The following is a 22,466-nucleotide window of genomic DNA, read 5'->3' on the forward strand; positions in this document are numbered from 1 at the left end:
AGGTCAACACTTCCAACAGACTTCCATAGTGGGAAGAAAAAACTAAGAAATCAATGGCTACTATTGACTATCTCATTCCCAACATTATTTAAAAACCTTGCACTCAACAGAAAAAAGAAAACAGGACAAATGGACGGTGAGAGAAAATGTGCAAATGGCTGGACCGAACACATTTCCCTTACAACTTCATTTTCATGTAATTTAATTATTAAATATAACGCTCTACTGCTTAAGGGCTGGGACACACACAGTTGATAGTCAACCATTGGGCAACATCAGACTGTCATTGATTGTCTTTCGGGGTATTTTGTTTTGGATGTTCCATATGTCACCTCACATTTGGCATTCACATGTTGCCTGATTTCAGTATGTAAATTCTGTATCGGGGCAGTCTGCGAGAGCACCCTGATTGGATCGTCAGCTACAGTTCGGATAGTCACAAACTTTAAGCAATGAATTGATGCCAAGAGGGAACACAAAGATGTGGGCTGTCATTTCATCGCATTTATGAAAAATGTGCAAATGATATGGATTGTCAGACATACTTAAGGTCTACTGCTTTGAGATTGTAAACATGATCAGTTTGCTGCTTTATCAAAGCATTTATTGTTTGATCATCTACCGCATAATTATCAGAGTTAATTTGCTCTTTGGCACATCACCATATAGTGTTTTTAGTATAAAGTCGGGCTGTCAGACCTTTCCGCTGAAGCATCTGTTTGGGTATTCTCTGATAGTGACCTGGTCCACCCGCTTCATGAACCAATAAGGAAGCCTCTCCTCCAGGTTAGTGTGGAGCTCAATCTGTTGAGTAAATTGACAGTAAACTATTGTTAAAGTCTTTAGTGAAATCAAAAGGTACACTTTAGTTTGCTAGCGCACAATGTTATTTTTTTGGTGAACAATTGCATCCAAGGTAATCCACTGAAAAAAGTGGTTTTTGTAATCATCAATTGAAGTCTGACCCCAGTTGCTTTTGTTAAATGGCTCAAGCCAGACTATTCTTAACCATGACCTTCTCAATAGTCCCGCTTATACTTAATATTACATTTCAGTTGAAAGTACATCAACATACTAAAATAAAAGTGTCAGCAACTACTGGTTCACACAGATTTTAACGAGATATCATTTATCCTTATGAGAACAAGGCATTATGAGTGTTACTGTGGAATTACCTGCATTGCAATCCTCTTTAAGCAGGCGTTTGTCTGAACCTCTGCTATGTCACCAACAGCCAAACCAATCTAAACATGAGTTATATATGTAATATGAGATAATGGATTGTTTTACATCTATTATGTTTAATTCTTACAGTGTTTGCTTTAGGACTTACCAGAAGGTTCATGAGAAGGATAGGCACAAGTAAGACAAACCACACAAATATTGCCAAAGTCAAATCAGGGAAAGGAAGATCTCCTTGCAGGTAGGGCTTCATGAAGTTGTCCTGGTAGTTCATTTCTCCTACCATCATGACAAAGGTCTGCAGCAGTGATAGGAACATCCTTCCAAAATGTTGCTGTGAAATAAATTCATATTTTACAATTGGCCATAAAAGAGATTTTTAAAATTTTATTTCACTGCCTATATGTGTCCACGTTGTAACAAAAGGTTTTTCCTGACATCAAAGTCTGTATAATTTTTGGGATGTTTAATCCCGGTTAATTAAAAGGATGTGACGTATACACACTCTGGAATACCACTCTTCTATATGACACAAAATGAATGCTAATAACATTCAGGATAACATAAAGGGCTATTCAGTGATTTAATGTCAATGTTCTGACCAATAAATGGATTCGTTCAAACTATATTCTGACATTGCCACATCTAATTCATCTACATTAAGTAGATCCACTGTTATGCCCAGTAGATTCCGTTCTTAATGTCCTATTTATATTTATAAAAACTGGATTTGTTCTTTCCTAAAGTGTATTAATAGCTATGTGCTAGTAGAAGTCTGTTATGTGAAAATAGCCTATGTGGTGCTCAATATTGTTTCTGGTGTCTATTTTCCTGCAGAGTACACCTCCAACCTTAATCAACCATCTCAACCAATAAATTTGGACCTGAACAGCACTTGATAATTACAGGCAAGTGTTTGATATAGGCTGCAAGTAAAATTTGCAAGAAAGTAGATCTCCAGGAACAGGGGTGGTTTACCCCTTGTCTAGATGGTAGCAAACATGAAGCAAAAAGAAGTTGCTTGCTGCAGTTCAATTGTGGGCCACCGGTGTCACTAATAACAAGCGTTTCTGAATTCTACACATGGACCCTTACAGCAAAGGTTGCCAAACTTGGTTCTGCAGAGTCCTGCAGAGTTTAGCTCCAACTTGCCTAAACACACCTGTCTGGAAGTTTGTAGTATACCTAAATAGAGTTTGATTATGTGATTTAGGTGTGTCTGAATATGTTTGAAACTACTAAAATCTGCAGGACACTAGCCCTCCAATACAGAGTTTAGGCACCTCTGCTTTACAGCATTCAGCTAATATTGCACATTTGCAAATTAAATATGTACACAGTCTTTTACAATCACTATACTCACCTGTTCGATCATCAAGGCATAGAAGGACAAAGCAAATCCCAATATCAGGTAAAAAAACAAAACGATAATGCTCAGCAGTGTCCGTGAAATCTCTCGAAACATCACCACATAAATACCAATCCGTTCAAACCTGCGGACAGAAGAGATTGCAGATAAGGCTTTACAAATGCTTCAGTGGACATGTTACTTGTGATCCTTGCAGTGATGTACCGCTGGAGATAGAGGAGCAGATTGAGCCAGGAGGTCAGGGCTGCCAGCGCACCAGCCTGCCAGTGCCACGAGCTCTTCAGATTCATCAGCAGCGGCACCACGAACAGCAGAGCACAGATCGCAGCCGCCCAGTCCATGTAGTTCGACAAATCCCGCAAATAATTCAGCCGCTTCCAAAGGCAAGATGACAGTTTCAATCATTAGACATATTTTAAGTTAGCAATTAAAACAAAGAGCTGATGAAATTGTGAGACTGCAGCAGTCTGTCAGAACGGTTTGGGAACGATGAGCAAAATTAGCCCAAGATTATTCCTCATTTTCATTCTTTTTCAGATAGTGCTCAACAGAGCAAGGACATTTTCACAGTATCTCCTAATAGATTTTTTCCTTCGGTTTTGTTTTTTGACTAGAAAAACAGAAACAGCTTTTACATTTTCGAAAATAGTTTTAAGGTCAATTTTATTAGCCCCCTTAAGTAATTGTTTTTAAATTGCATTGAATATTAGTATCTTGCAAAATAACTAGTAAAATATTATCTACTATGATCATGGCAAAGACAAAATAATTAGTTGTTGGTAATGAGTTATTAAACTATTATGTATAGATATTGTGCTGGAAAAAGTCTTTCATCTCTTGTTAAACATTCATTCCTTCGGCTTAGTCCCTCTCATTAAACGGTACTTGGGAAATATTTGAAAAGATTGAAAATTTCACAGGAAGGCAAATAATTTAGCCCTAAACTGCATATACTGTAGAGAGAGAGAAAGAGAGATGTTTTGACCATTTGTGTACATTTAAAAAAATAAAGTTTTCATTATACACATGATTGAGTAATTGTTTGATGGAACTCTGCATACATATATAAATGTTTACCACTGTCTTTAATCTGTATATTACGAAACTCAGATCTGCCAGATCAGTATTGAGAAGATGTGCTAGTAATCTGCAAGATTATAATGCAGTGTTATCACAAATGTACAAATAAGTTGACACTGTTTATACACATTTGGGTATAAACTGATTTTTTTTTTTTGACAGATATTGTGATTGTGATTTGATTTACAATTTAATTTTGCAGTCATGCTTCAGCTTAATAATCTGTAAGGCGTGGCAAAAAGTTTGTGACAACTCCTAAAAATTACCTGTTTTTATTCATTGTCTGTGACTTTAAAACCAAACTATTTCTATATTACAAATAACGCCCTAACTAACCAAACCCCTAACCCCAACCTCAGAACCATTCAAATAGAGTGTTGGTAGCATTATCTGATGGGTAGGATAAAATGTCAGGACACCTGGCAGTCACGCATTTGCTCTGGGTGGGGTAAATTAAATAATACATATATATATTTCATATTGCAGCCTTTTGCAATTAACTAATCGCAATGTTCCAAATTGCGATTGCGATTCGATTAATCTCACAGCTCTTATACACATAAGTAAAAAAAAAATTGCATGTATTAAACTATATAAATGAAAGCTTGGGAATATTAAGTTCAGCATAAACAAACCTGTTGAAACATTTGCAGGATCTCTTTCCCCACTGCATACATATTCATTGCAAGAACCAGCAGCATGCTTGATGTTGTCAGGTAGGATTGCTGTGTAAATCAAATATAAGCTTTTCTTGAGGGATACAGTAAAACAAAAGCTGCACTTTTGGATGAATTGCCTTGATTGTACCTTGTAGAGGGATGTGCAGACCATGTTGACTGATGTGACGTTTCTGGACGTGACCAGTGTGGGCTTCAGATTCACAATGAGGTATGTTAAAGGAAAGACCCCAAGTGCATAAACAGTCATATTGAGCAGGTGTGCTTTGATCCCATAGGCACTCCTATGGAAAAAAAAAGTTCTTTATTGTAGGATATTGAGACATGAATGCTTTCAGTAATAGGTGACTTACCACTTCATCTCCAAATATTTCTTGCACACTGGATGGGTGAGCAAATTGACACGGTTAAAATTCACCATAGCCTGTGGAGGAGATGTTTTCTGAACATGACCGTTCACAAATATATATTTTTTTCTTTAAGTCTTTATTTTTAAAAGTAGTACTTACATTTAGTGCGCTGAGAGGTTTGTATGCCATGTCTTTTTCCATGCCTGTTTTTTTAAGGTTTTGTAGTGGATGCTGAAGCCACCTGAAATTGTACTCAATCTGTGGAACATACAAGATACTGCTTAAAGAAGTTCTTATATTAAAGACTCACAACTTCAGCTTTATTTTTATTTGTATAGCGCTTTTACAATGTAGATTGTGTCAAAGCAGCTTTACATAAATGGTCATAGTAACTGGAACAGTGTAGTTCAGTTTTTAGTGTTTAAGTTCAGTTCAGTTTAGCTCAGTTCAGTGTGATTTAAAATCATTACTGAGAGTTCAAACACTGAAGAGCAAATTCATTGATACGTAGCTCTACCAATCCGGAACCATGCGAGCCAATAATGAACACACCCAATAATGTAAATTTACTCACCCTCAAGGGGTTCCAAAATTAAGATGTTTTGTATAATCTGTGTTGGGGAAAGTTACTTTTAAAAGTAATGCGCTATGTTACTTTAGAGTTACTTTTTTAAACCTGCCTAAGGCTTGATCTCTTTCAGAACTTGCAGAGTATTTTTCTTTTTTTAATGAGAAGCTCTGCATTTAACGACACACTGTATAACCTACAACTTCATTTTACCTAAAAGAAATTAGAAAAATCTAACCTTCTGAGAACTTCCTGACACTATACATGCCATATATACAGATATTGAAAGTTGAAAGCAATGTATTTGCAACTTTTGTATATTTGTCCTATTAGTCTAGTAAAATCACTGTCCATTGAGGCAATCCCCCTTTCTTTCATGCGTTTAGAATAATGAGACAAACTTCTGTTACAGAAGTGTAAGGATGTTCTGTTTGTTTCTGTCTGTTCCAGAGGGGAGCTCATTCACTCATGGAGTGTGATTTAACATGGTTACACTAATTCTAATTCAGCAAATTATTTTTAAAAGTAAATTAAATAATCTAAAAAGTAACTTGTTACATTTTTTATGAAAAGTAACTCAAATATTTTTACTTAATTTTTTTAGTGCGTTACTTTACTCGTTACTCATAAAAAAGTAATATTATAACAACTCACGTTAGTTGTAATGTGTTACCTCCCACACTGTGTATAATGTTGAAAAAAAGGTAGTCATTGACAAAAAATACTATGAAAGTAAATCATTCCCAACATTCTTCAAAATATTTTCTTTTGTGTTGAACAGATGAAGGAAACACAAAAGGATTGGGAACTTTTGTAGGGTGAGTAAAACATGTTCAGGTGATCTATGACTTCATGCGTCCTGTATGAAAGCAAACTTACATAGTAATTTGTGCAGTTAACATCTTCCTCGGATTCCCTTATGCAAGTGTCTAGAAGATGCTGTGGAGAAAAAAAAAGCCAAGCTATGCTAGTTAAAATTTTTAACTTTGAACTGAAGTGTCAGGCTTCAGCAACAAATAAACTCTCACTTTAAAGGACTCTGGAAGAAACTCGATCATGTCCATAACAATGCAGCGTTTCGTTGAGTTTGGTTTGTACGTTGTCATGGCCTCTTCACATCTGTGTTCAAAAAAGGAGATCAATTTTAAATTTGCAAAACATGTTAAACATTTATGCAAAATGGCTGTGCTGACCTGTCGCTCTCGATCACCATGTTGGTGACCTCCCTCCTTGCGTTATGCACAGCCTCATGCAGGAAAGAAGCATCGTTTTTGTTGAGGATTATCTTGGCACCTCTGTATAACAGCAATCGCACTGCTGCTACATGACCAGCTCTAGCAGCCAAATGTAGAGCTGTGTTCTGAAAGAGATCACATTTTTTTATATATAAATCTAATATAATAATAATATTTAGGCTAAGCCTATAATTGAAGCTGAAATCTGTTGTAACATTGTAAACGTGTGCTGTGTCTTTTGATCAAATTAATGCAAATGTGCTGAATAAAAGTGTTATTTTAAAATAAAAGTAATATTTAATAGCAAGCTACTCTGATTACGGTAAAGTCTGATTAACTTGCTTATAGTCCTATATAATTATGAAAAACAAAACATGTTAAAATTAAAGCTAGTAATCAGTAGTTTGTGACCAAGTTGTGTCTCAAGTGTTTTAGTAAATTTGACAAATTAAGTTACCCCATCTCCATCAGTTTTGTTCAGAAGTTTGATGTTAGATGTCAGCAAAGTGTCCATGGTCTGTGTGTATCCTTCAGATGCAGCATGATGCAGACCTGACCAACCTCTGTAATCACTGAACAAAGTATAGAAATAAAGTAAAAATCAAAATATATCCTTAAGCTATAGCCTACGGTAGCTAGGCTATATGTGTTTTACATTCCAATGTGTGACAACACAAGTAGTTTACCCCTGATGTTAAGTGGTTCAGTATGCTGAGTTGCCAATGCCTTGAGAAAATTATTGTTTAGTTAAAGAAAAGTAAAAACGGTATCCTGTCAGACTGATTACCACTTGTATAACCAGACGGTTCTACTTACAAAACATTCTTAAACTACGCGCTAACAGATTTTCGCGCTCTTTTCTCTTGTCTACTGACGCGCATGCTCGACTCAACTGATGAAGTCAAATGCTCTGACAGGAAATGGCCCCGAAATTGGGAAAAAAACTAGATAATTTGTAACATTTACAGGTAAGTATACAACCTTGCGCAGACAAAAACCCATTAAACATAAATGTTAGTTTGTTACAGTTTATCGTTTAAGACACATTGGTTCGAGCAGAGCAGCGAGTTCTTCGCTGTTTTTAACATATTTGTAACATCAGTTACATAAACAATATGGTCTTTTTTATGTGTAAATTCCAAGTTTGAAATTGTGTCAATCCGCACACCGTAGTTCCACTTGTGCAGCAGAAAACCGAACAAAAATCGTTTATAACGTGTGTGCCGCTACTACCAAACAATGTTAAGTGGTTTTGACCTGGACAAAGAGTGACTTGTTACCTGTGAAACAGCGCCCCCTTGCGCAGGAGCAACTCGACAACTTTAACGTGTCCCTCGCGAGAGGCCAGATGAAGCGGCGTCAGACCCTTCTCATCCCCCTCATTCAGCAACCTGGTGTCCGTCACCATCTCCAGGAGCCTGTGGCACGTGTTGATTCTCCCAAACCTCCACACATACAGAACACAAGGCACAAGCGTGAGTACATATAATTATTAATACAGAGTTTCTTGATTTTGTTGAAAATACTTAACCCCTGGCAAAAAAAATATGGAATAGCCATTGATGTTCACCCAGATGTTTTACTTTATAGCAACGGAACAAAACACAATAATTACACTACACTAAACTATTTTTGTTTACTAAATACTCTGGTTAGCCTGTGTGATTCATAGTAACTTTAACAAAATTAATTAAATTTTTGTTATTAATGTTTCCGAGATAAAAAGGCAAATACAGAATCATTCAATGTTGAGGAGATGGTTTGGAGATGGAATCAGCGTGTTATTTGCATTTCCAACACATGTTCCATCTAAAAATGCTAATTAGTCAGAATTTAAAGAGAGACCTGACAGGCTGCTGGACAATTTTGAAAGGAAATTTGACCCCAGCAGGACAGCTGTTAGTCAAAACAAGCAAAATATTTTAAAATATTGGTAACAAATTACTAGTATTGATGATAACAAGTGTTTTTTTATGCTGATTTGTATATTAGCTTCAACTTGATTCAGTTCAGTTCATCTTTATTTCTAAAGCACTTTGACAATGTAGATTGTGTCTAAGCAGCTTAACATAGAAGTTCTAGTAAAGTGAAACTGTGACAGTCTAGTTTTCAGAGTTGAAGTTCAGTTTAGTTCAGTTCAGCATGGTTTAAATTTCATTGCTGAAAGTCGAAACACTGTAGAGCAAATCCATTGATGCGCAGCTCCACAAGTCCCAAATCAAGCAAGACAGTGGCGAGGAACAAAACTTCACCAACTGACAAAAGCAAGAAAAACATTTTTTTGAGAGAGACCAGGGTCAAGTGGGTACAACCTACCATATAGAAAACATAAAAAAACATATAGCTACTTTCTTTGGTTTACTTGTATCATATAATCAGTGTTTGATTATTAAAATTAGTTTTGTGTCATTTCTGTGATTTGTTAATTTGCTGTGAATTAACATCTTCTAAGTGTGTTGATGGGGTTGTAAAAGCTCTTATCTCCACTTCTGGACAGCTTCAGTGACATCAGACTTACTCAGCTGCAAAATGAAGTGCAGATTTCTTCTCTTTGGACTTCTGGTCCAGCGAGACCTCCAGTCCCAGCATGTTCTTGACGGAGTCAGGTATTCCCAGTCTGCAGGCGTAATGGAGAGGCGTACAGCCCTCAATATCCTCATCATTAAGCAGCTCTCGTACACTCTCATGCTGAAAACAAAACAACAGCCTGTCAGTAAACAGTACAAGCTCTCACTCCTCTGTTCAGTGGCTCTAACAGTAGAGGGCAGCAGTCACTTAATTTTGGGATAATTGAGGAAGCTGTGGGATTGAGAACTACAGTGAAAGATGGCCACATTGTTTTAGGGCTTTGTACGTTTTACCTGCAGTACCTCTGTGGGCAGGTTTTTTAGTCCCCTGGGCTGCAGGATGGCCAGGTGCAAGAAGTTGCATCCAGATTTGTCTTTTTTTGTCAGATCAGCTCCTACAAAACACAATGTTTATCGGTTTGGAAATTGTTTACTTATTTTAATTATTATAATAAATTATAATGTTCTATTATATTATTTGATGATTATTATTATTAGTTATAACCATTAAGAATAAAATGCAAAGCAACAACAATAATAATTACATTGTTATCACATTTATTATTTAAAGATAAAATATAATTGTCCTAAAAATTATTATTATTATTATTATTATTATTATTATTATTATTATTATTATTATTATTATTATTATTTTACTAACAGGGACTAAGCCAAAAAGAAAATGAATGAGTGAATTTTACTAATGAAATTAATAAATAAAAACAAAGAAACTATAAATCATTCTAACAATAATATTATGTATAATATTTAAAAAATATATAGTAACAGCTATAATACATAATGTAAAAATGAAATGTATATTATTACAAATAATAATACATTAGAAATAATAATAGTTTTATAATTTATTTTATTATTATTAATAGCAATAATACATTCTTACAACATTGTTATTCATTCACTCATGTTCTTGTCGGCTTAGTCCCTTTATTAATCCAGGGTCGCCACAGCGGAATGAACCGCCAACTTATCCAGCAAGTTTTTACACAGCGGATGCCCTTCCAGCCACAACCCATCTCTGGCAAACATGTCTTTGGACTGTGGGGGAAACCGGAGCACCGGGAGGAAACCCACGCAAAGGCAGGGAGAACATGCAAACTCCACACAGAAACGCCAACTGAGCCGAGGTTCGAACCAGTGACCCAGCAACCTTCTTGCTGTGAGGCGTCAGCACTACCTACTGCGCCACTGCCTCGCCCACAACATTGTTATAAAATATATAAAAACTAAACTATTAAGAATAGAAGTACAAAAACATGTATTAAACAATTATTCTAAAACTTAAGCTACAAAAATTAATAAATATTTATTAGCATTATTGTAATATATATTTCAATGTTATTATTTATGACATTAATACTATTGTTAAAGTATTACTACTACTACTAATAAAGTTTGGTTATTTAATTGTTTTTATTTTTTATTAAAAGTAGGAGGAAAATTATAAATATGAAGAAAGTGTATACATAAAGAACAATAATAATACATTATACATAATAACATATTTTTATAATAAAATAATTATTAATGTATTATTAATTAACATCATTATAAATATTAATATGAATAATTCTGATAAAATATAACAATTATGATACAGTACAATATTTATTTTCAAATAAACATTGTTATGTATGTCATTATTATTCAGTTGTTGATATTAATCTATTATAGTTACCATGGGACAGAAGCAGATTAACTGTTCTCCATGCTCCGCAACTTGTTGCCAGAAGGAGTGGAGAATGGCCTTTGCAGTCAACAAAGTCAATGTTGGCACCCTGAAACAGTCAAAGTTTCCCATAATTAACAAAAGATTTATAGGCTACAAACTATAGAAGCATAGACTCTTATAAGCAACTCCAGTTGCCATACCTGTGACATAAGATACTCTGAAAGTTCGAAATGGTCAAAAATCACTGCTCTGAAAAGTGAAAAAATAAATGCAGAGAGCTCAGATACATTGATATGTTAATTTGATTAGACATATTCTCATTATTTTTACATTAGTATAACATAAAGCTGAAGTACTTGTGTAGTGGCGTCTGGTTGGCCCCGTCAGTTATGTTGATAAGATCACACACTTTAGGGTAAGACGAAAGCATGATTTTAACAACCTCAGTGGCACCTTGACTACATGCAAAGTGGAGAGCAGTGGATTTATCACACTGTAAAGAGTAAAAGACATTACAAATATCAAAATGGGATTGAAAGGCATTGCTTGTTGGTATTTTTATATTATATTTATCTTTTACCTGCTGCTGATCAATTTTGGCTCCGTATCCAATGCAGAGTTTAATGATGTCCAGATTTCCTCCACGCACAGCCAGGTGAAGTGGGCTGCTGCAAGATTTATCCACATAGTTTATATGGGCGTCAATGGACAAACCAGCTTCTTCTCCTGTGAAACATTCAGTAATATGAGACACTTAAAGTACTATATTAACGAGGCTCATAGTATTAATATAATGTTTCAGGCTCAGAATGCACTGCTTGTTCAGTGACGCAATATTCTCACCTTTCAGGAGAATGACCTCCATGGATTTCTTAGCTCCAGAAAAAGCAGCAGCATGAATTGGAAAATGTCCAAGGTTGTTCTGACGACAAAACTTTGCACCATGCTTGTACTGGAGGAAATAGGTCGCAAAGGTTGTATGGTTATCATTAGGAAATATTCATAGTCGTAAAATTCTGTTAATCAAATAATTAATTACAATCATTAAAAAAAAACTTTTAATAATTCTATTTATAACTGAAATGAAATATCTTGTCATGTTTTTCAGGATTTACCTAAAACATGCAGTGCAAATGCAATTAAAAGGCATTTAATTAAAATTTATTCTCAGAAAGTTATACTCAGAACATGTTGAAGACGAGTATTTAATCAAATCATAATACAAGATTAGTACTACAAACAGTAGTAGATCATTTTCTAACATGACCTCATAACCTCACAGAAAAACAGAATTATTTAAAATTTCAGCGAATCAGAAGCTAATCTGTATAAATGAATATGATCTCACTTGTATCGATTTTTAGAAAACAGTATGTTCGAAGTCCTGCCCCTAAACATAACCGTCTTGGGCAGGTGGTACAAAAAACAAACAAATTAAAATAATAATTAGATTAGGCAGTCATTTGCAGAAGATGTTATCCAAACATATCCATTACCATCAACGTTATTTTTAATTTGCAAGATTGTTGTTGGTCATTGGGGAAATGAGATTTGTTGTCTATGTTTGTTCATTTGAACATAATTAAATCAAGTTTAGTTTAGTTTGATAATAGACATCTCATAGGCATAGGTCACGCACTGCATTAGAGCGGTTGGTGACTTGTTTTCTTAGGTAGAACATTAAAGAAGACTTTTAGAGGATTCAAAATGTCAGTCAATGTCTGCCAGCACTTTGAAAGTCAACAAAAGCATATACAGGTACAGTGAAATTAATAATCATGGTTCCTGATGATATGTTAAAGTCTTAAAAAAAAAAAAAAAACTTGTTTACAACAGAGTATGAATATTTTGTAGTATCAAAACGGAATTTTTTGCAATCTGTATTTTTCAATCTGTAAAAAAAAGTGAGATTGAAATATATTATGGATGAATATAAATATAGTTTTGCCTTTATGTCTTTATTGATTCTGTCTTGTGTATTATGTATTTCCTAAAATTCCTCTTTAATGTTCTACAGATGAAAACATTTTACGTACATCTCGGATGACCTGAGGTTGAGTAAACGAACATAAAATAAGTATCTTAAACCAAATTTAAAAGTAAAGTAAATAAAACCAACTAAAAAAATCCACTTACCAATATACCCAGGGCCTCATGGTTGTCCAAAGCAGCGGATAAAATAACAGGAGTGTTTCCCAAATCTCCCTCCAGGTTCACATCAGTTTGTTTATGTGACACAAGTTGCTGTAATCACAAAAGACTCATGTCAACTACACCAAAAGCATAAATACAGTGTTTCTTGTAAAACATTACTGTGTTTGCAGAAAAAAGATGAGATTGACCCACCTCTAAGACAAAGTTTTTGCCCAGACTGACTGCCATATGAATGGGTGCCTGGTGGCTGTTGTTGAGGACGTTTGGATCTGCTCCCAGAGACAGAAGCACAGAGCAGCTCCCGGGCTGATCCTTCTGCACGGCCCAGTGAAGAGGTGTGTTTCCCTCCTCATCTCTCACATTGAGCTCTAAAATGATGACCATTATAATAAATACAGTAACAGAAGAGTCGACTCAGAACTGCAGTCCATAAACTTAGCCTGTTTATCACCATCTTTGTGGAATGATCAGATCTACATGGCTTGTGGCTCCTTGGCATGGATGAATGTTTTAAGGAGTTTTAAGGAGTTTGTGTGGCAGTTTGTGTGGCAGTCGTTGCACCAGTGTGGATGCTGTACTTCAAAATCATAGATTTTACATCTTGAAAGTTTAACCCAAATTAGAATTTTCACTGGAAAACGTCATATGAACAATTAGAGGCACGTTATGCCATTTTCACCACTAGAGGGTGTGTATTTACAAAAAAAAAAACATATTTATCCCATGACTGAGTATGCAATCATGGGAGTTGTCATCTTCAGTACATCCTACAGTACTAGTGCAGAAATCATGTTCATGTTCACAAGGTCGCATAGCCCTCGCCGTGGCCGACGCGCACCTCTCAAAAAAAATTTATCCACACGTCAAAACGACATGTAGTGCAAGCTCTGATTAGTTGGCTTGGTAGCTGTGCCGAGTGTGGGTGGTCCTGAGAGCCACGAGCCTGATGGAACGAGTGTTTACAAGTGTTGGGTTCCGTAAAGGCACTCTAGATATGTTGTTTACCTTATGATTAAAGTTGTTGCACTTCTATGGGTTCCTGAATAAGCGAGTTTTACATTAAGGTAGCCTTCAGAAAAAACAAAACACCTGATAAGAAACTCGATACAGAGGAGCATAACATAACCTACTGCCAGCTAGCATTTTGGAAGTGATATTGAAGAGCAACACAAACAGGACGCTGAAGTATAAATGCACAGCTTTGCGCAAGGCATGCACCTTGGGTCACAGTAGTCACTTGATGCAAAAGTATAAACCAACCTTAAGGCTGAAAGCTGTTGCTGAACATTCAAACAATTACTAATGTGAGACGAGCAGCAGAGCTTTTATTATGCCACAGTCCACCCTTATCTGTTAATAAAAGTCATAATCAAGGCTAGGAGGAAGCAGCGCTGTTTTATCATGATAAATACATTTTAAAGTTCGTCTTGAATGGTACTCTGTGCTGTCCAATAAAACACACAACATATTAAAGTGTCTTTGGCGTTTCCCTGTAGAATATAAATTAAAAAATTTTAATTGAAGGCGTATGACATCATACATCATTAGCTTGTGTCAAAACTGCTAATTTCACTGGATTTGAGCATTCTTCAAAACAGAACAACTGTACATATTATGCTTTTTAACATGTCTGTCATTTTTGGACATCACACTACAAAATGTGAATAAACCTAACAATCACGTAGCCCACATCCAACTGTGCAATTGATTTTAATTAATATAAACATTGTTTCCAAAGTACAGTTGAAGTCAGAATTGTTAGGCCCCCCTGAATTATTAGCCCCCCTGTTTATTGTTCCTTAATTTCTGTTTTAGAGAGAGAAGATTTTTTCAGCACATTTCTAATCATAATAGTTTTAATAACTCATTTCTAATGTGGAGAGTAAATTATATTTGACAAAAGATTTTTCAAGACACTTCTATACAGCTTAAAGTGACATTTAAAGGCTTAAATTAGGTTAACTAGGCAGGTTAGGGTAATTAGGCAAGTTATTGTATAACGATGGTTTATTCTGTAGACTATCGAATAAAAACATTGCTAATAGGGGCTAATCATTTTGACCTTAAAATGGCTTTTAAAAATGTAAAACCTACTTTTATTCTAGCTGAAATTAAACAAATAAGACTTTCTCCAGAAGAAAAAAACATTATCAGACATACTTTGAAAATGTCCTTGCTCTTTTGAACATCATTTGACAAATATTTAAAAAAAATAGATAAAAGAGGGGCTAATAATTCTGACTTCAACTGCATGTGTTTTAAATTTTAAGTTTATAAATGTTCTTTGCATGCGTTATATTCTACATACCTTCTGTATGTATACAGACATGACATAATAGCACACAGTCAAACAGCAAAATGCACCAGTAACACTCAGATTAGAACACATTGTTATAAGATTACCATTGTGAATCTGCAGTTGGAGGTAAGGTTATGGTTCTTTTAAATCACTTTTAATTTAAAAAAGTTATGGACTGCAGCTTTAATTGAAGCTAAAGGCATGGTTCAGTTACCTTGGTGTCCAACGATCTGCACGATATGTCTAATGATGCGGAAGTGCCCGTTGGCTGAAGCGTAGTGCAGTGGACTGGCACCAATGTTGTCGCGTGTGTCCAGATACCTGGAGTTTTTCTCCAGAGCCGCTGCGTTTCCTTGCTTAGTCCACTAAAAGCAGCAGAGTTTAAAACCCACTCATGAGGAACATCAGACAACATGCACAAGCTGTCAACCCACTCCACATGAAATGCATTTTCTCTCTCAGAAAAGTTGTAAAGTATTTTTTATGTACATTTCCAAAGCTTAATTTTTATTTATTACTATATTTATTCAGCAAGAACAGAATAAACTGAAAAAGAATCTTTAAAAAATGTATCACATTTTAACATTTATTTTAAGCTTTATGTAATTGTTACAAATATATATTAATGAAACATAAAAAAGACACAAGATATTTAAAATGATTATATTTCATCATAATAATGTTCCTACTGTGCTGTATTACAGAGCAAATAAATGCATAAGAAACATCTTCCTAAAGGAACTAATAAAACTTGCTAAAACACATGGCAAAATTACTAAAAACGTTCAAATTACAATGAAAACAACATTAAAAAGTAATGCAAAACTTTAATAAATTCTTTTTTCTTTTAATCTTTAATTAATATTTGAATAAAAAGTGACCTCAAAATAATAAATGGATAAATTTAGATAAGCAAAATACCTCAAACACATTAGCAGATATCTGGTTGCTTTCGTCTCCATCCATCACGCTGTCGTATGACTGCTGTCTAGATTTTTCGCTTTTGGAGATGTGTGTCATTTTTTTTGTCATCCTACAAGTGGGCCATGAAGAAATTCTGAAACACTTTCCAAAACAAATTAAAATATACTAAATTAAAATGCTTATTCATACACAAGCTTCATTTGATAAAAGAGAATTGCTTATTAACAACACACTAAAAAAGAGAATTAGAGGAAGCTTTTTATAAGGCTCATTCTTACCCATTTGGGAGCACTTCTTTATCGGCTTGTGTGTGGCTTTGCTGTCAGTGAGGGGTTTTATAGCGCGGTCAGATGTGTTTTTCTGATGCAACCAGATGCTTCCTAATGAGACTTACGCGTTATGGTTATGGGGGCTGAGAATCAAGTTCCACTACATGTATTACATTATGAAGTTTTATGTATGAAATGATAGAATTGGGATTGTATATAATTCATGATAATTATATTTTATTTACATCATCCTTCTTATTTTCAGTTAACTCAATAAATAAAGCATTACTTGTGTGGTTTGTAAATATCAATCAAGGATTTAAAAGTCAAAATGCTACATGTTACCATTAGAGTGGCCCATTTCAGGTCTAAGATCATTTCCTTTGGGTCCTGACGAGACATAAACACCCTGTGTTTTGTTCATGGGCCATTATTGCTCATGAAGGGAATGATATGCCAGATGTAACATAAGACTGATGTTCTTTTTTAAGACTGTGCTGATTATGGTTATATCCTTTTAGCACTTTCAATTCTCACAAGTCATTTTATTGGGTGCAGAACCAACAAATAAAAATTATTTTGATGATGATGAAGTTAATAGCTCATGTCTAATCTAATTATGAGTCTGTTTAGTAAGTTGCTCTACCTTGAGATACTTAGCCTGTAAAAATGGCTGTTAAATAATAAAAAGTGATTTTAATGTTAAAAATGCTACAATAAAAAGAGAGTTATAAGGCGAGTAACCATAATTGACTTTCCCAGAATTTCCCACTTTACTTTTAGAATTTTTTTTGTTATCATAATGTCAAATGTTGAAATATAATGTTTATTGCATCACTTAAAGATTGTATTTAGTAGATTTGTCAATGACAGAGAGCACCTTCTATATATTACGATGGATTTCTGCTTGTCAATAAGCTGTTTGCAATAACTGATCATGGTCTCATCACCACCTACTCATGGTGGTGTTTTTGTGTGTGTAACAAAGGTACAATGTTTAGATGTTAGTGCTTTAAAATATTGTTTTATTTATACTGTAAATTAATCAAATATGTTATTTTATTGTAAAATTTCGACTATATTTTTAAAGGTTATCATTTTATAAATTGTGACCAATTCAGTTGTAACCGTAACAAAATATCAAGTATTCTGTGAAGGTGCTTTATTTTTATAAAAATTTGGCTACACATCTATTTGACAGTGATATTAATGATGATGCTAATGTCCTAATACAGTTTGTTGGTTTTGGGGTTGGCTTTTATGTTAGAGGTCCTCTGGACCACCTCCATCCCTTTAGAGGTTCTTCCAAACACTATGGGCCCTATCATACACCCGGCGCAATGTGGCGCAAGGCGCGGCGCAATAGTCTTTTGCTACTTTCAGCTTGGCGCAAGAGTCGTTTTGAGGCGTTGGGCTACGCTGTTTATATCATATGTGCGCCCATAGGCGTTCTGGTCTAAAAAGGAAGGCGTTCTGAGACGTATTGCTGGCGCGTTGCTATTTTGAGAAACTGTAATAGATTTTTCAATAGACCAGAGCAAACCCAGTCTAAAGTCGAGCGCAGAGTTGCGCCTCGCTTACCCACTGCTTAATACACACAAGATGTAGAGCAAAATGCAAATATCTTTACATATGAAAAAAATATGAAAATATTAAGGATATATATATATATATATATATATATATATATATATATATATATATATATATATATATATATATAGGATATAAATATATAATACATTTTTTTCTAGCCTATATAAATATGAAAAATAACTGCTTTTATGCCTTCTTTATCTCGGGAGGCTTTTTCAGTGCATTTATAACAATTTGCTTTTGTATAATGTTATTATTATTAGCAGTATTATTTATTATATCCATATTTTTATTTGTTTTATTAAAACAAGCTTAGATTTGCCCGCCTGCAGGTTTTAGACCATATGGGGCACAGCATGTGTTTTAGGATATAACTCAGGTTTTTGAACACACTTCGTTATTATTGTTCATTTATTCGTTTGCTGGAAATTAGAACTGAATTTAGAAATAGTTTTGAAACAAATATTTGCGCTTAACCAAGGAAATTAATTATTTATAGGCTAATTGATTTCTGTGCGTAAAGGTTTCCCTATTCACGAGAGCGAAAGTGAAAGTAGATAATTTATCTCTCATTCTCGCGTGGTAGATGCTCTGTTTAACTGTTTTCTGTTAAAAAAACTGTTGACTGTTAACTGTTTGCTTGTGAAATGCTCAGTTTTTCCACTTACCCTTTACATCATGTAAATAGCAAACGCACTTATGGCGCAAGGCTCTTAAAGGGAATGGGAGATGAGACTCTGATTGGTTTATTCTCAAAACACACCTATAACTTATTAAGAAAATAAACTCAACCCTTTTAGACCATGCGCCACGGTGGAAAGCGGATTTTCCCATCCTTAAATTAGCAAAAATGCATTCTGACACGCCCTGAAAGCATTTGTGCCCTGCGTTTTGCGCTTTGCGCATGGACCGTCAAAATAGAGCCCAATGTGTTTGTTGTCTAGCCTGGGGTTGGGACGACGGTGATGAAGAACTGCGAGTCTTTGGTTCCTGGTCCTGTGTTAGACATGCTAATGGTGTAGGGTCTGTCATTGTCACAGCAAGAATGTCACTGCTTTGAGTCTCAACTGGGCCAGTTGGCATTTCTGTGTGAAGTTTGCATGTTCTCCCCGGGTTCACGTGAGTTTCCTCCGAGTGCTGCAGTTTCCCCACAGACCAAACACATGGGCTACAGGTTAATTGAATCAACTTAATTGTCTGTAGGGTATGAGTGTGTGTGAATGAGAGTGTATGGGTGTTTCCTAGTTTTCAGCTGGAGGGCATTCCGTTGTGTAAAACGTGTGCAGAGTAGTTGACGGTTCATTCCGCTGTGGTGACCTCTGAAATAGACTAAGCTAAAGGAAAATTAAAAAATGAGTATTCTGTAAATTACATTACATTTACCATGAACATTTAACTGCTCCATATTGCAAGATAATATCTTCACATAATAGCAGCACTCTCCACATATTAAGTTATTCTAAATTCTCTTTTTCGCCAATGTTATAAGATTGCAGTTTTACACCATCATACTGATAACCTTTCTTTAGTTGTATGGCAATACTACAGTTCAATCTGAAGCACAAAAATTCTGCCATACACTTTACTTCCTTATAAAAGGCATTTTGATTCATACAAACAAAGAACAGGCAACAGAGTGAACCACAAAATAGAAATTTACTCACCTTTTACTTACCCTCTAGTGGTTTCAATTTCAAACCTTTGAGTTTTTGTTTGTTGTTTGTTTGTTGTTTTATGGAAAATAAGATATTTTGAAGAATGTGGAAGTTCACTAAACATTGACATCCGTAGTAGAAAAAAAAGGCAGTGGAAGTCAATGGCAACTGTTTTCCAACACATGCATGCAAACATTGCTGCACACTAACTAGTCACCTGTGGGCAGAGCTAGCTAATTTGAGATTGTGATTGCCAACATAACATCAAAAACGTGTTTATTCAAAAGAATAAAATAAAACAATGGTTGTGTTATATTTTACAGACTCCATGTTTGTTAAAAGACATGGCCCAGACAATCCCACAATCCAGCAGATTTGGAAAACAGCTGTGGAAGTTCCCTGGAAGACAAACCTGTCTAGGGGATAAACCACCGCCAGATACTGTAGCTAGTATGGCTGACTTTGGGAAATTGGTTTAAAATAGCAAGAGTGATGGAGAGCGCAGAAGCTCTAATCATAGCAGGACAAGAACAAGCACTCAGCTCTAAATCAATAGGGATAGTCCTCCTGAGACAATACTGCACCAAATAGCAGGATGCATGAAGCAGACAGAGCAGCACAGCTTATTGCTGGATTTTACATAGAAGCATCCCAAAAAACAATTTACAGTGTTAAGTTATAAGTAAAATTCTCTTACTGTTTCAGTTATGTTCACACATGGGGTTGTAAATCATTAACTTTTGTTTATGCTAAACACATCAAGTAATGACAAATAAAAATGGGTTTAAAAAGAAAAGAAAATTTCAATACACTTTACAATAAGGTTCCATTAGTTAATGTTAGTTGCCTTATTTACTAATTAACTATTGCACTATAAGTTAACAAAAATTTTATTGTCATTAACACATGTTAAAGATACATGAATAAATACTGCAATAAATGTATTCATTATTTGTTCATGTTAGTAAATGCATGAACTAATGAAATGTTTGTAATGCATTGGCAAAGTTATTATATATATACATTTAGGCTATACCAGCCATGCTTTATTTCAGAAATTGGATCAAAATTGGTATTAAGATATATTCACAGACCATTTATTGCAGCTTCAATATCAACATTCTTTAAAATATGTTTCATGTCTGGAAAATGAAAAGTTTATAAAGGTTTGCAAAAACACAAATGTGTAAAAATGCTTACAGACTGTTAATGTTTGGATAAATTCTCCCTTTAAATCTGCTTTGATTAATATGAAAACATAGAATTAGTTTGTTTAAAAAAATCTTTAAGTATCTAAAACTGCCTGGAGGTGGTGGGAAATAGGTAATGAGAAAGTCACTGAGTCTTTTATTCAGTTGATTAGTTCAAAGGACTGATTCATTCAGCAATTTAGTTATCAGGAAAAACAATTTATTTATTTTTAACATTTGTTTTTCATGGCAAACCATCATGCTCAACTAAATACAGACTCTTTCTCTTTTCACAGATTGGATTGTATTAACTTTCAATAATCTCCAGTTTTTTACAGTTTTCAGCACTGTGAGAGCTTTGGAACCACCGGTACTACTGCTGATACAAGTGCAATAGGTTTGTCACTGTTTTGTCAATGTCAACACTCAAAGCGTTACAGTGTGCTTGCATGTTTTTATTCCACTGGTGCATCACTGGTGTGCCATGTGAGAGTGGGAGTGACTGAGACCTCAGAGCAGACAGACGGTGACCATCTGCCTGAAGCTTTTGTTCCAGTGACATTAGTGGCACAATTTAGAAAGCTTAAAACTGTCTTTTTGGTCTTAACAGCTTTGTTGTTTGAAATAAAAAAATACCAACAAAGCAATTTTCATTATAAGATATAAGAGTGACCTTAAATTCTTGAAATAAACTTCAAGCTAAAAAATACCCGCAATAATATATGTTTGTTTTACATTACCCTGAAGGAGAGAGAAACAAAGAAACAAAAAATATATATATTTTAATATTACTGTTAACAATTTAATGGGCGACGCAGTGGCCGGTAGGTATTGTACAGCAAGAAGGCCGCTGGGTTGCTGATTCGAACCTCGGCTCGGCTCAGTTGGCGTTTCTGTGTGGAGTTAGCATGTTCTCCCTGCGATCACGTGAGTTTCCTCCAGGTGCTCCAGTTTCCCCCTCAGTCCAAAGACATGTGGTACAGGTGAATTGGGTTGGCTAAATTGTATGTAGTGTATGAGTGTGTGTATGAATGAGTGTGTGTGTGGATGTTTCCCAGAGATGGGTTGTGGCTGGAAGGGCATCCGCTGCGTAAAAATGTGCAGGATAAGTTGGCGGTTCATTCCGGTGTGGCGACCCCGGATTAATAAAGGGACTAAGACGCAAGAAAATAAATGAATGAATGTTAACAATTTCCTATAGAATCTACAGTAACTTACTGGGAGCAGTTCGCCAGTAACTTACTGTAAATCAATCACAGCAAAAATACTGTATTTACAGTTATGGATAAAAAAAATTTATGTATATATTTAGTGTAAAATATACAGTAATATTCACAATGGAATTTTAATATACAGTAACATACTGCATAACCGTCCTACAGTAGAATGCAGTACATATTACAGTTAAATACCATGTAATTACAAAAAGCATTACAGTGTGGAAAAACATATATTCAGGGACTTTGGTGAAACTTTACATTTAGCACCACTAACAATGTGCTATACATTTCTTTCAGTACGCTATTTGTTAATGCAAATGTTTCAGTTTAATTAAAGATCAAGGTAGAGTTAATAAAAATTTAACTTTTTATTTTTAGTTCATGATAGATCATGTTCAATAAACTGTTTAAATCATTTATTATTAAATGTTAAAT

General features: G+C 35.0%; 1 protein-coding gene and 1 long non-coding RNA gene across 7 annotated transcripts in view; one reads left to right on the forward strand and one right to left on the reverse strand.

Moving 5' to 3' along the window:
- The window catches only part of trpa1a (transient receptor potential cation channel, subfamily A, member 1a), an 18,975-nt gene extending 2,562 nt beyond the window's left edge, over positions 1–16,413 (reverse strand). The window contains exons 1-26 of one of the 4 annotated variants that reach the window (XM_017358267.4): positions 16,380–16,413; positions 16,099–16,242; positions 15,392–15,542; positions 13,071–13,246; positions 12,861–12,968; positions 11,568–11,676; positions 11,305–11,450; positions 11,081–11,217; positions 10,925–10,973; positions 10,731–10,830; positions 9,323–9,423; positions 8,980–9,149; positions 7,742–7,906; positions 6,919–7,033; positions 6,420–6,586; positions 6,255–6,345; positions 6,106–6,165; positions 4,818–4,916; positions 4,662–4,732; positions 4,439–4,592; positions 4,267–4,356; positions 2,756–2,925; positions 2,546–2,675; positions 1,334–1,516; positions 1,176–1,244; positions 700–804 (exon numbers count right to left, since the gene is read on the reverse strand). In XM_017358267.4, coding sequence (XP_017213756.1) covers positions 700–804; positions 1,176–1,244; positions 1,334–1,516; positions 2,546–2,675; positions 2,756–2,925; positions 4,267–4,356; positions 4,439–4,592; positions 4,662–4,732; positions 4,818–4,916; positions 6,106–6,165; positions 6,255–6,345; positions 6,420–6,586; positions 6,919–7,033; positions 7,742–7,906; positions 8,980–9,149; positions 9,323–9,423; positions 10,731–10,830; positions 10,925–10,973; positions 11,081–11,217; positions 11,305–11,450; positions 11,568–11,676; positions 12,861–12,968; positions 13,071–13,246; positions 15,392–15,542; positions 16,099–16,209 — 3,027 coding nt within the window. In that variant the 5' untranslated portion in view covers positions 16,210–16,242; positions 16,380–16,413. 4 annotated transcript variants of the gene reach the window in all.
- Positions 7,337–21,523, forward strand: LOC141378363 (uncharacterized). 3 transcript variants are annotated; one of them, XR_012392602.1, is made up of 5 exons: positions 7,337–7,429; positions 7,753–7,936; positions 13,049–13,213; positions 19,945–20,071; positions 21,108–21,523. It is a non-coding gene; the product is annotated as an uncharacterized lncRNA (long non-coding RNA). The 3 variants fall into 3 exon arrangements; XR_012392601.1 differs by lacking the exon at positions 21,108–21,523 and having other exon boundaries at positions 7,341–7,429; positions 19,945–20,407; XR_012392600.1 differs by lacking the exons at positions 19,945–20,071; positions 21,108–21,523 and having other exon boundaries at positions 7,341–7,429; positions 13,049–13,578.
- The last annotated feature ends 943 nt before the right edge of the window (positions 21,524–22,466 follow it).

The sequence above is a fragment of the Danio rerio genome, chromosome 2 (assembly GCF_049306965.1).
Source record: "Danio rerio strain Tuebingen ecotype United States chromosome 2, GRCz12tu, whole genome shotgun sequence".
Taxonomy (NCBI): Eukaryota; Metazoa; Chordata; class Actinopteri; order Cypriniformes; family Danionidae; genus Danio; species Danio rerio.